At 33.7% G+C, this 12454-nt stretch overlaps 1 protein-coding gene across 1 annotated transcript; it reads left to right on the top strand.

Moving 5' to 3' along the window:
* Positions 1-818: 818 nt before the first annotated feature.
* Positions 819-1958, top strand: LOC133036193 (uncharacterized). The gene has a single exon (XM_061112704.1). It carries the CDS (start codon positions 819-821, stop codon positions 1956-1958), a length of 1140 nt encoding a protein of 379 aa, XP_060968687.1.
* The last annotated feature ends 10496 nt before the right edge of the window (positions 1959-12454 follow it).

Here is a 12454-nt window from a genome sequence, read left to right as displayed (position 1 = left end):
GAAATAATAAGTAGTCTAGAAATAACTATCTAGAAAATATCTTATTTGACTAAGTATCTTTTCTACAAAATTTGAAAAAATATCTAATTTAAGCTGTTTTAGAAGAATCTAAAAGATCAACTTAAATATCTTTCAAATTAGATTTAATTAAGTTTAAAATTTAGTTATAACCACTTAATTTGAAAATATTCCTTTCTAAGTTAATATTTGAAAAAATATCAACTTAAAAAATATCTAAAGAATCTTAATAACCAATACCTAAAATTACTCAACTTAATTTTGAAATTTGAAATTCAAAAGATATTCAGATTTAAGTTGATTAGTTATAGATAACTAAATATCAACTTAAATAGGAATATTTAATGAAAAATTTAAATTAAGCTTTAGAAAGAATCTAGATGGTTATAATTCTATATTTAATTAAATTCAAGAAAATACATATAGTTTATCTTAGAATAAAATTTTTTAAACTATGGTTTTCTTAAATTAATTTCAAAGTAAATGAAATTAATTATGTTGCTAATCAATTTTATTAGGTTAATAGTCAAAAGTTATCATGATTTTCTCTGATTTTTAGCCCTTGCAGTCGAACGACTGGTGCCATGGCTAAAACAAGGTCCAAAAATCATGGAAAATTGAAATCTGCTACTAAAAAATCAAAGCGAGGTATTTCGAAAGTTGTTTCTGACGATGAACGGACTGAGTTCCTGGAGCAAATTGATGAAATTGAGCCTCTTGAGGTCTCGGATGAGGAGATATATCAGGAAGAAGGGTGATTCTGTGAGGGTATCGATTCAGATATGATATCCCCCAAATCCATGGCTGAGGCGCGATTGGGACAGGATAAGGATGGAAATGAGGTGCGTACTGATTTTGCTCAATTCCTCACGGCTAATGTGCAATGTAACAGTAACCTAAGACAAGGTATGAGTTCTATCCCCCCTATTCTGCGATCTAATACTGTGATAAGAAATTTTGAAAATTCCTTTAAAGAAACAGATCAGGGCAGTGGGAAAGTTAAGATTACTCTTGATGATATTGAAGAGGAGGTTCTGTTTTGGAAGCCCTCAATGGTATGCTACGTGCTTGGAGTTAATCCTCCACTACATGTTCTTGAGGGTTTTGCAAAAAGAGTGTGGCAGGATAAGGTTGATAGAGTGAAACTTTTGTCCTATGGTATCTTCATCATTCGGTTTCATTCTACTGAATATAGAGATCAAGTCATTAATGGGGGTTATGTCTTTTTTAACCGAAGGCTAGTTATCATGAAACCTTGGGATCCTAATGTCAACTTTAAGAAAGAGGATGTGCAATGTGTTCCAATTTGGGTGCAATTAGAGGATTTAGAACTGAAGTATTGGGGCCAAAAGTCACTCTTTAAGATAGTTGGGCAATTAGGCAAACCTCTCATGGAAGATTCTATTACTAGGGAAAGGGAAAGATTGAATTATCCTAGGGTGCTAGTGGAGGTTATCATGGACCAACAACTACCTGATATGCTAGAATTCGAGAATGAATATGGGATGAATACATCGGTGGGGGTTAAGTATGAATGGAAGCCTATAAGTTGCTCTCATTGTTCGGGAATTGGTCACTTAGCTGCTGAATGTAAAACAACTGCACCGACCAAACAACAATGGATTGTTAAAAAGGATAATAGGAAGACCACAGACATTGATGAAGATGGGTTTATTAGAGTATCAAAAGGGAAGAAGGTTGATAAGCCTGAACAGACTCAGGAGTTCCCAGCAGTAACAACAACCAACTCTTTTCAAGCTCTCAGTATGGAAAAACAGTTGGGAAATAGGGGGGAATTTGGAATAAGCCTACTTCAAGCCGATAGGGGGATTATGGATGACACAAGAGGGGGGGGGGGGAGATCCCTCTCTTTCAAATGGATAAAATGCTTTGTTGGAATGTCCGAGGAGCTAACAATCAATCTAAAGAACAATCAATAAAGCAATTTATTAATTCTCAAAAGGTTGATTTTGTTGGTCTCCTCGAGACTAGGGTAAAGGCCCCAAAACTTGGAGCCTTGTACTCGAATGTGTTCGCTGGATGGTATTTCTCTTCCAACATTGCATGGCATCCGGGAGGTAAGATTACTATTGCTTGGAACCCTCATAGATTTTCTGTTGATATTGTCAAGTGTACTAGTCAACTAATGCACTTGAGAATGTCAACAATTGAGGGATTTAATAGCTTTCTTACTGTTGTGTATGCATCTAATAATAGGACTGAGAGGCATATCTTATGGAAGGATTTGTGTGGGCTGTATACTAATGAATATTGGTGTTTAATGGGTGATTTTAATGATATTTTGGCAAAGGAAGAGAGGGTGGGACAAAGGGTGAGATCTTATCCTGACTCTGAATTTCTTAGTTGTGTGAACTTTTGTAAGCTTGAAGATGTTAAGGCAAGTGGGAATTTTTTCACTTGGTCAAACAAGCAACCGGGGTCTGATAGAATTTATTCAAAGATTGATAGGGTTATGGCCAATCAAGCTTGGATCAATAAGTATGAGTGTGCTGAAGCCGTTTTTCTCAATGAGGGACTATTTGATCATTCTCCGGCTATTTTCTCTTTACATCCACAAGTAGTGGGGGGGAAAAGACCTTTCAAATACTTTAGGATGTGGAGATTTCATCCTAAGTATGAGACAGAATTAAAAACAGTATGGAGTATGAATATCTCGGGGGGCAGAATGTTTCAAGTGATTTGCAAGTTGAAACAGTTCAAGGAGAGACTTAAAGTGATTAATAGAGAGATTTTTGTGACTTATTGAAGCAATTAACAGATGCAAAAGCTGACTTGGAAGCTCTCCAAACTAGGCTACAGCAGCAGCCTTTAGTAGCCCATTTACACCAACAAGAGAAAGAAGCTCGGGAGAAAGTGATTCTAAAACAGCAGAATTATACTTCATTTTTAAAACAAAAGGCTAAATTGGACTGGTTGCAAGATGGGGATACGAATTCTGCCTTATTTCATGCTTGTATTAAGCATAGAATGAGACAAAACCGTATTCTTTCTATAGAAAACCAGCAGGGTTGCAGAGTTACTGACTCTTCTCTCATCTCAGATGCCTTTCTTGATTTCTATAAAAATTTGCTGGGCACTACAAGATCTAACAGGAAGAAGGTTGAGAAGGCTGTTATTAGCAAGGGGCCTTTGGTTAGTTCAGAGCAAGCAGAATGTCTCTTAAAGGAATTCACTGAAGATGATATCAAAAAGGCTGTATTTAGTGTTCCTGGGAATAAATCCCCAGGGCCTGATGGATTCTCCAATAGCTTTTATCAAGACAATTGGGAGTGAGATATGTGGGGCTGTGAAATCTTTTTTGGAATCTGGTAACATATTGAAGGAAATTAATTCTACCATAATAACCTTGGTGCCTAAAAGTAAATGTCCTACTTCTGTCAAAGATTTTAGGCCAATAGCTTGTTGCAATGTGATCTACAAGATTGCCAATAATTTATTGAGCTCTAGAATCAATGATATTCTCCCTTCAATAATATCACAAGCTCAGGGTGGTTTTATTAAAGGGCGATTCATAGGACATAATATCTTGATTTGTCAAGATTTGGTGAGGCATTATGGTAGAAAAGCGGTCAAGCCTAGTTGCATGATCAAACTAGATCTCCAAAAGGCCTATGATACGATTGAGTGGAGCTTCCTTGAAGAGATGTTATATGGATTGAATTTCCCTGAGAGATTTATTCAGCTAGTTATGATCTGTATCAGCACCCCCAAATTCTCCTTGATGTTCAATGGTTCATTGCATGGCTTTTTTGAAGCCAAGAGGGGAATTAGACAAGGTGATCCGATATCACCATTGCTTTTTGTCTTGGGCATGGAATACCTGTCTCGATTAATGAAGAAAGTTGGGGAAAAAGAGGGATTCAAGTTTCATGATAGATGTTCTGCTTTGAAACTTAATCACCTTGCTTTTGCAGACGATGTTCTCTTATTCTGTCATGGAGATTTCATGAGTATCCTATACATGTTGCAGGCCCTAAAAACTTTCTCTCTAACATCGGGATTGTATCCAAACCCCAGCAAGACTGCTATATACTGTAGCAACATGCAGCCTAGAGAAGTGAGCTCCATTATGAGATTATGAGGTTTCACAAAGCAGGAATTGCCTTTCACCTATTTGGGAATACCAATATGTGGGAAAAGGATCTCTGGGAAGGAATGTGAAATTCTAGCTGAGAGAATGACTACCAGAATTAGAAGTTGGAGCACCAGAAATCTTTCTTTTGCTGGGAGAATCACTCTTATTAACTCTGTTTTGATTGCTATACATGCTTATTGGAGTCAAATGATGATCTTGCCAAAGAAAGTTCTGAGAATCATTGAATCTATTTGTAGAGCTTTTCTTTGGAAAGGCAATGCTATGTCCCAAGGTGCAGGCTCCGTTGCGTGGAATAACATTTGTCAACCGAAAGCTGCTGGTGGATTGGGAATCAAGAATTTAGAGGTATGGAATAAAGCTGCTATTTGTAAGTATATATGGGCTGTTGCTAATAATCAAGAGAGTTTATGGCTTCGATGGATTCAAAGTGTATATATTAAGAATCAAGTCTGGTGGGACTACACTTCTTCAATACACTCTAGTTGGTATTGGAAGAAGTTGGTAGCTCTCAAAGAACATCTCAAAACTGTGTTAGAACCTGCTGAATTTCAGAAGCAGAAATACACCATTTCAGCTGATTACAACTTGTTATTGCCCCCCACAAACCGAGTGAACTGGAGCAAGGAAATATGGTCGAGGCTCAACACTCCAAAACACAATGTCATAGCTTGGTTGGCCACACTTTATCGATTAAAAACTCAGGACAGATTACTGAGATTTGGTATTCAAACTTCTGGTGTGTGTTACTTGTGTAATTTGCAGGTGGAAACATGTCAGCATTTATTCTTTGACTGCCTGGTTGCACACCATTGTCTGATAGAAGTAAAAAGATGGCTGGGGTGGCATGCCCAAACCAGCAATTTTCAGCAACTACTGAGATGGATAGGAAGATCTAGATTGTCTAAATTCAAGAAGGGGGTGTTGGCTGCTCCTACAATCAGACTGGTGTATAGCATATGGAGAAGCCGAAATGCTGTAGTTTGGAAAGAACTAAATGTCAACCTGGTTCGAATTGTTGAAGAAGTACAGTGGACCACAAAGGCTCATATTGAGAGAGTTTTGCCCAAAAAAATTAAGAACATTGACAAAGAGTGGTTTTTTGCATTATAGAGCTTATACACAATATGGTTAGGGAAAGATTATACCAATGTATATAGAGGTATATAGAGTTCGGCCCTTATGGGGTGCGCATAGTTTGTAAAAAATTCGTATTATGCAATACAATTCATTGATTTATCAAAAAAAAAAAATTATTAGGTTAAACTAATTTAATTAACCTAGTACAATTATTCAAATCAGGCAAATGGGCCTTCACAATTGGGGTGGTTTATGTGAGAGGGTGCTGGGTTCAGTATGTCGTACCCACTTCTATGGCTTCCAACTCTCACACAAGGCCCAAAAGAGAGGAATTTAACCTTAAAATGAACAACTGTTATTAATTGAATAGGCTCAAAACTAAATGGGCCTAAATAAAATCTATCAAAAACTATGATATTTTATTTAGCAACAACAACCTATATGCATCTGTAATAAAAATTAAACACATAGGCTCACACAGGCACACAATTTGGATGGATCCTATCATGTTGCTAGGTCATACACAGATGAAAGAAGATTGTAAATATACCTATTATAGATTATTTACTTGACCAAGGGAGCCATGAGTTAAAATCAGATCATTGGATCTGTCAACAAGTTAACCATGACTATTTGCAATCAAGCAAGAATAGGTTTTAAAAACTTAAAATAAGCTAAAACACGTACTCTTGCAACAAGGTTAGCTCGATAGTTGGATGTAGGATTTATTTAATTTTAAATAAATAATTTCGAAAAATAAAATAATTAAATAAAAAAAAAATATTTTCGAAGAAAAAAAAATAATAAAATAAAATAAAATTTATATATTTTCGAAAATTATAAAACAATATTTAAAATTAAACCTACAATTTTGAAAAATAAGGTTTCAACTAACCTAAATATCATTTCAAAATTTGCTAACTATTTTTAAAAATTTTATGTTATTTTATAAAAAAAATTAAATAAAAAATTAAAAAAAGAAAAATAAATATCTTTTTCAGATTTAATTTAAATAAATAAAATAATAAAATTTAAAAGTTAGCAAAATATCTTACATCTATTTAAAATATCATGATTATAGTTATCTTATTTTAAATTTAAATAAGGTCAAATTATTTAAAAAAATATTTAATTTAAAATTTAAAATCTAACCTTAAATTTAAAAGTAAGATAAGATATAATCAAATTTAAAAATAAGATAGATAATTAAGCAAAAAAGATAGATATTTACTATTTTCAACTTCAAATTACACTAATATCATGAATTAATTTTAAAAAAAAATTAATTTAATTATGATATTTAGAATTGAATTAGGAATAGTAAATGTCTAAATACAGAACTACACAAAAAAATCAGAAGTTAAATCCATGAAATAGCATGAAAAATCGAAGAAAAACGAAAAAATTGCAAGCTGTACGGACAGTATGCTGAGCATACTGTCCGCCCGCACTGAGAAGGGTGCATAGCTGAGGAATTTCAGCACTGGAGGAGCCCAGCAGCATTTCCGCGCACGGAATGGGGTTTCAGACACCCCATGCGCTTGTTCTCGGACAAAAAATTGTCCTAACACGCGTATGGCCGAGGATTTAGGCCATCCGCGCGCGCGTGTCTTAGTGATGTTACCCTGATATTTTTCGAAACTTCAAAAAATCATAACTAATTCAAATTAAATCGAAATTGAGTTCTGTAAAAAAACTAAATTGCTTAATTTTTACCATACTATCCACTAAAAATAATTCCAGACACAGATATTCAATTATTTTACCAGGATCTTAGATCTACTCACAAGTATGTTGATTAACACCCTAAATATGAACTTCTAAAACGATTATGAAATAAACACATATAAAGTATGAGAAACCTTACATTGGGTGCAGCGGAATAATATGACTCCTTCCGTTCAGATATCTAGCCCTTGATTCCTTTCTGTAGCAGAGCATTATCAATATCTGAACCTGGATCTCTTTCTCTCCTTCTTTAGTGTTGAAACTCCTTCTTGTTGAAAGTCTTTCTTCACGATCTTCCTCACTATGATTGAGGTATTTACTTGCTGTGTGTGGGCACTACTCTAACACTAAGTAATTTCGAAATTGAAGAGGGAAGAAAGAGAAGTAGGTGGCGGCTAGGTATAGAGAGAGAAGGCTCAGGTTTTTCTCTGAAGGAAATTAGAAGAAAGTTAAGTGTAAATTTCCTGAAGCCTTCACTATCTATTTATAGCATTCCACTAGGGTTAGGTTTGAATTATTTGGCATTAAAATAATGAAAATATCAGTTTAAAAAACCATCCCAAGTGGCCGGCCACAGTGTGTAATGGGCCTTACTTGGATTTCGCAGTTTTCACAAATTTTATTTCTATTTTTGCAAAAACGCCAATTTTCAAATTCAACCATTTAAATGCCAATTCTCACTATTTAATAACTATAAATAATTATTAAATAATATTGTCATTTATCATATTTATTAATTGAACCATACAAAGTATCATAATTAACAAATATGCCCCTAAAACTCTTTCTTTACAATTTCGCCCTTAGTGAAAAATTCACAAATAGACATAGTCTAAATTGAGAATTATAATTGATTGATCAAAACCAATTATATGAGTCTTACAAGCAATATTATCTCAAATAGTGGGGGGACCATGGGTCTATATAACCGAGCTTCCAATAGGCAGATCAAGAATTTATAACCTAAACTCACTGACTTATTAATTCTTCGTTGAATCCACGCATAGAACTTAGAATTGCACTCTCAGTATATAGAATGCTCTATATGTTCCACCATATAGACACATCATTAGTTATCCATTGTTATAATCCTAATTTGATCAATGATCCTCTATATGAATGATCTACACTATAAAGGGATTAGATTACCCTTACACCCTACTATGTATTTTATCCTTAAAACACTTAACCTTGTATAAATGATATTTCAGCTTATGTGAAATGAGTACTCCACCATTTATTTTCATTTGGTCAAGCTCAAAGGAGATCATCCTTTACTTACTATTCGCCAGATAGAAGCTATAGATTCCATGTTTATGTTAGCGCTCCCACTCAATTGCACTACCGTGTTCACAAAATGTACGTATCACCCTGACCTAAAAGTAGGCTTAACTAACAAATCAAAGAACACGAATAGCCTCTTGAGATTGAGCCTAATCATAACAGGATTAAGATCATTTGATCTAGGATCAACTAGGCAATATTGACTTGAATAGATATTACGGTAAGTTTAATAAATCTAAGTCAAAGTTCAATATCGGTCCCTTCCGATGCATACTCCATGCATCCAACCAGAGCTTTACTTTAACCAATGCTCTGGAAAGAACATAGCATTTCTCCAAATGCAAGTAAACTCTGTTGTAGATTATCATATCAGTAAAACCCTATGTCTGATAAATCTAGGAAACTTTATTCACATAGTCATGTTTACTTTCCAATGTGTTGACAACACAATAGACAGGATCAAGTATGTGAAAAGTGTTTTAGATGAATTCATACATTATGTACATATAATCATGAAATAAATCATGTGAACCATGCAACATTAAATGTTATTTCTGATCTATATTAATAAGTAAATCTGATTATATTGAAATGAGTTTTATTTAGGGCATAAAACCCAACAATTTCAGTGTAGTGAAATGAGTACTCAACCATTTATCTCTGTTTAGCCAAGCTCGAAGGAAATCATTATTTTATTTCTAAATACCTATAGAAGTTATAGATTCCATATCTATGTTAGCGCTCCCACTCAATTATACTATCATGTTCCCAAAATGTACGTATCACCCTGACCGAAAAGTAGGCTTTACTAACAAATCAAAGAACATGTATAATACTCTTGAGATCGAACCTAATCATATGAGGATTAAATCATTCGATCTAGGATCAACTAGGTGATATTGAATTGAATAGATATTACGGTAAATTTAACATATCTAATCAAAGTTCAATATCGGTCCCTTCCAATGTATACTCCATACATCCGATACTGGTAAACATTGTCAATGCCCTGGAAAGGACATACCACTTATCCAAGGTGTAAGAATACCTATCACTGATTATCATGCCAGTCTAAATCTAGTGAACTAACAAATCAGGGAATTAAACTTTCAAACATATAATCAAGATTATATTCCACTGTGCTGACAACACTATAATTATTAACAAATACATATCTTCTGGACTTAATAGAATTTATACATTAAAAAATCATGAAATAAATAATGTGAACCATGCAACATAAAATGTTATTTCTGATCTTTATTAATTAGTAAATTTGATTATATTGAAATGGGTTTTATTTAGGGCACAAAACCCAACAAACTCCCACTTACACTAATATAAAACAAAAAGTGCATTTCAAATAATCTCAGTACCTTGATATACAAATCAAGTGTAGTATGTAGTATACTCTCCGTAATAGGATCTGAGAGGTTGTATTCAACACAACCTTTCCTCCACCATTACATTTCCTTAATCACAAAATTGTTGATATTGTGAAATTCCTCTTTATATGTCTACTCTCTTGGGATAGTGGATTCTATACTTTTGGCAACTACTTTTTGTGTTAGTGAGGAAGTAACACTAGTAGTTAATAAATGTTGGAACAATGCCAAAAATGTATAGAACTTTCCTTAGACTGAATAAGTACCTTTCCTGCAACTTTAACATTCAGTCTCTCTCTGGTAGACTTAGAGACTTCAGATAGGTTTTTACACTTCTCCAAAATCACTACTCCACCCCCGGAGTAATCACCATCTCATCAGCAGACATTCTAGCACTAAGGCTAGTCTAGAAATCTGATTTGGTGTAGTCTAAGAGTATTAAATACACTCTTTACTGACTAACATATAGTTCCTCTTCATAATCTTAAGATTTACTTGATTGTCTTCCAATGTTCCTTTACTGATTAATCTGATACCTACTCATTACTCCCACTCAACAGCAGGTGTCTGGTCTAAGGCATATTAAAGCATATCTGAGACCTCTCACTGTTGATTTAAGGAATTCTTTCATGGCTTTATCTTTTCTGGAATAGTTGAGACTTTTCCTTAGATAAATAAAATCTATGTCTAGAAGTCAAGAAGCTTCTATAGATTGCCATTAGAAAAGAAAATGCTTCACCATCTTACTAAAGTAAGTTGGTTGCACAAGAGTAAGTAAATTATCAGGTATACCACACACCATAGATTTAGATAAACTCAAACCTTTAATACCAGCAACAGGAAATTTTGTAAAGTCCATTCAATAGACTTACAAATGAAAATTTCCTTTCTTGTCCTTGTAATAGAAAACTTTTGGTTGTTCCATATGAATGGTTTTGACCATAGTTCTCTTGGCTTTTTTTTTTAGTTTCTCATTTTAACAATCCATTACTTGTTTAAACTCACAATGGATTTTAATCACTAGTGTCCTCCAAGTCATAAAAGGTTGAGTTCCTTGAAACTCTCCCACTATGACAAGGTACCGTGAATTATGTCTAAGAAAACTAAATGGTATTCATCTCTTCGGTTGTGACAAGACAACAGAGGTAGTGGGATCATCATATGTCAAATAAGATTATAGAAATTAGGCAACAATTAGTAACTAATCATCAATATGCAAATCGAATTTCTGGGAAGGTAAGTTTGGATATAATTCAAAAATCAACTTAATGATCTTTGAACTGCATATCTACGAACTATTTTTCTACCCCTATCAGTTCGCAAGATCTTTAACCACTTACCTTATTGGTTTTTCACCATTGCTAGAAATTAATGAAATTTTCAAACATTTCAAATTTCTGTGCTTAAGGTAAAATCTAGAGTGATTGTCTTAAGAATATAACGAAAACTCATATCCACCCTTGAAAGTACATCAATCCGCGAATGAGATGATTATACTTTCAGTGGATATAGGCATATTGACTCTTTGTAGAGAATGATTTTGTCAAAAGCAATGAACAAGATACAAATGCCATAGATTTATAAAATATGTGGTTGTGTCTTTTGATGACTTAGGTTTAGTTACATCAAAGAGTTCTTAGAATAGTGCAAGTGGATCCTGGTCACAGAATACTAAACTCGTAATCCATACTAACATACAGTTTGAATCCATTGATAGAAAATGGTTATTAAACACTTGTGAAAGTGTAACTGTATTGTATTCTGGAAATAGAAATATAAAATCTTTATTTGGAATCTAAAATATAAAGTCAAAGACTTAAATTTATACCATATATATACATGAGTATTCTTCTATCTTGGACCACCACTACTAATCTAACTCTAAGTCTGATTTGCCTAAAGCAAGCATATACAAGTAGGAGATTTCTAAGATTGACGATTTATATCAATTCGGGATAGAATGTCGGGAATATAATCATATGCGTCATTCAATTTCTTAAGAGGAAATAGAATGACATTTAATGATTTATAAACTATTCATCCAATGATATATTATTTAAGCTAATTCGAAATGAATAAGCTAAGAGAAATAAGGATAATTTCAAATTTAAATACGAATCCAACGATGCTCCGATTAGTGAGAGTCAAAGTTATTCTTATTTATATAATCTTCTTGTTTCATATTGTAAATACTAGTCTAAGGTGCCATCAATTGATGAACAGCTAGATGTTGCATTTACAATATTTATCTATCGAGATCTAACACTATTATGTTTGTCTAATGGATGAGGGATTTGTCCCATTAGAACAACAAGCCAAGTTAGACCAACAATGAAGATTCAAAATTAAACTACAATTAATAACAGAAAATAACATGGTTCAATATAAATTCATACACAATTCAGAAATTATTAAACATATAGCAAGTAGGAATGACAAGCGAAAATACTAAAACATACAATCCTAAATAATTTCCAAGGTCTTCAACAAACTGATATCAGTGTCCCGTTTAGGCGAGAGTTAAAGATACCATCCATTGAATAGAGTTGTCAGCTCATCTAAAATGATAAACATTCTAACAACCTTTTATTCGATCAAGATCATAATCCAACATTTTCCCGTTTAGGCGAGAGTCAAGGCCATTCTATCTTATGAGCTTCCACCATTGTTTCATACTTTTGTAAGTCTATTAAAGTCGCCACCATTAGGGTGATCCATACTAAAATAAACACTTACAAATAGTACTTATCTTTCGAGATTCTACGACGTTAAATTGCTAATGAACGTTCCTCCATTAAGGATGATTACTCACTAAAACAAGAACTATGTAGAACCAACAATGGAG

The sequence above is a fragment of the Cannabis sativa genome, chromosome 3 (genome assembly GCF_029168945.1).
Source record: "Cannabis sativa cultivar Pink pepper isolate KNU-18-1 chromosome 3, ASM2916894v1, whole genome shotgun sequence".
Lineage (NCBI taxonomy): Eukaryota > Viridiplantae > Streptophyta > Magnoliopsida > Rosales > Cannabaceae > Cannabis > Cannabis sativa.
Note: the sequence above shows the minus strand (reverse complement) of the source record. Positions and strands in the feature narration are given on the sequence as shown.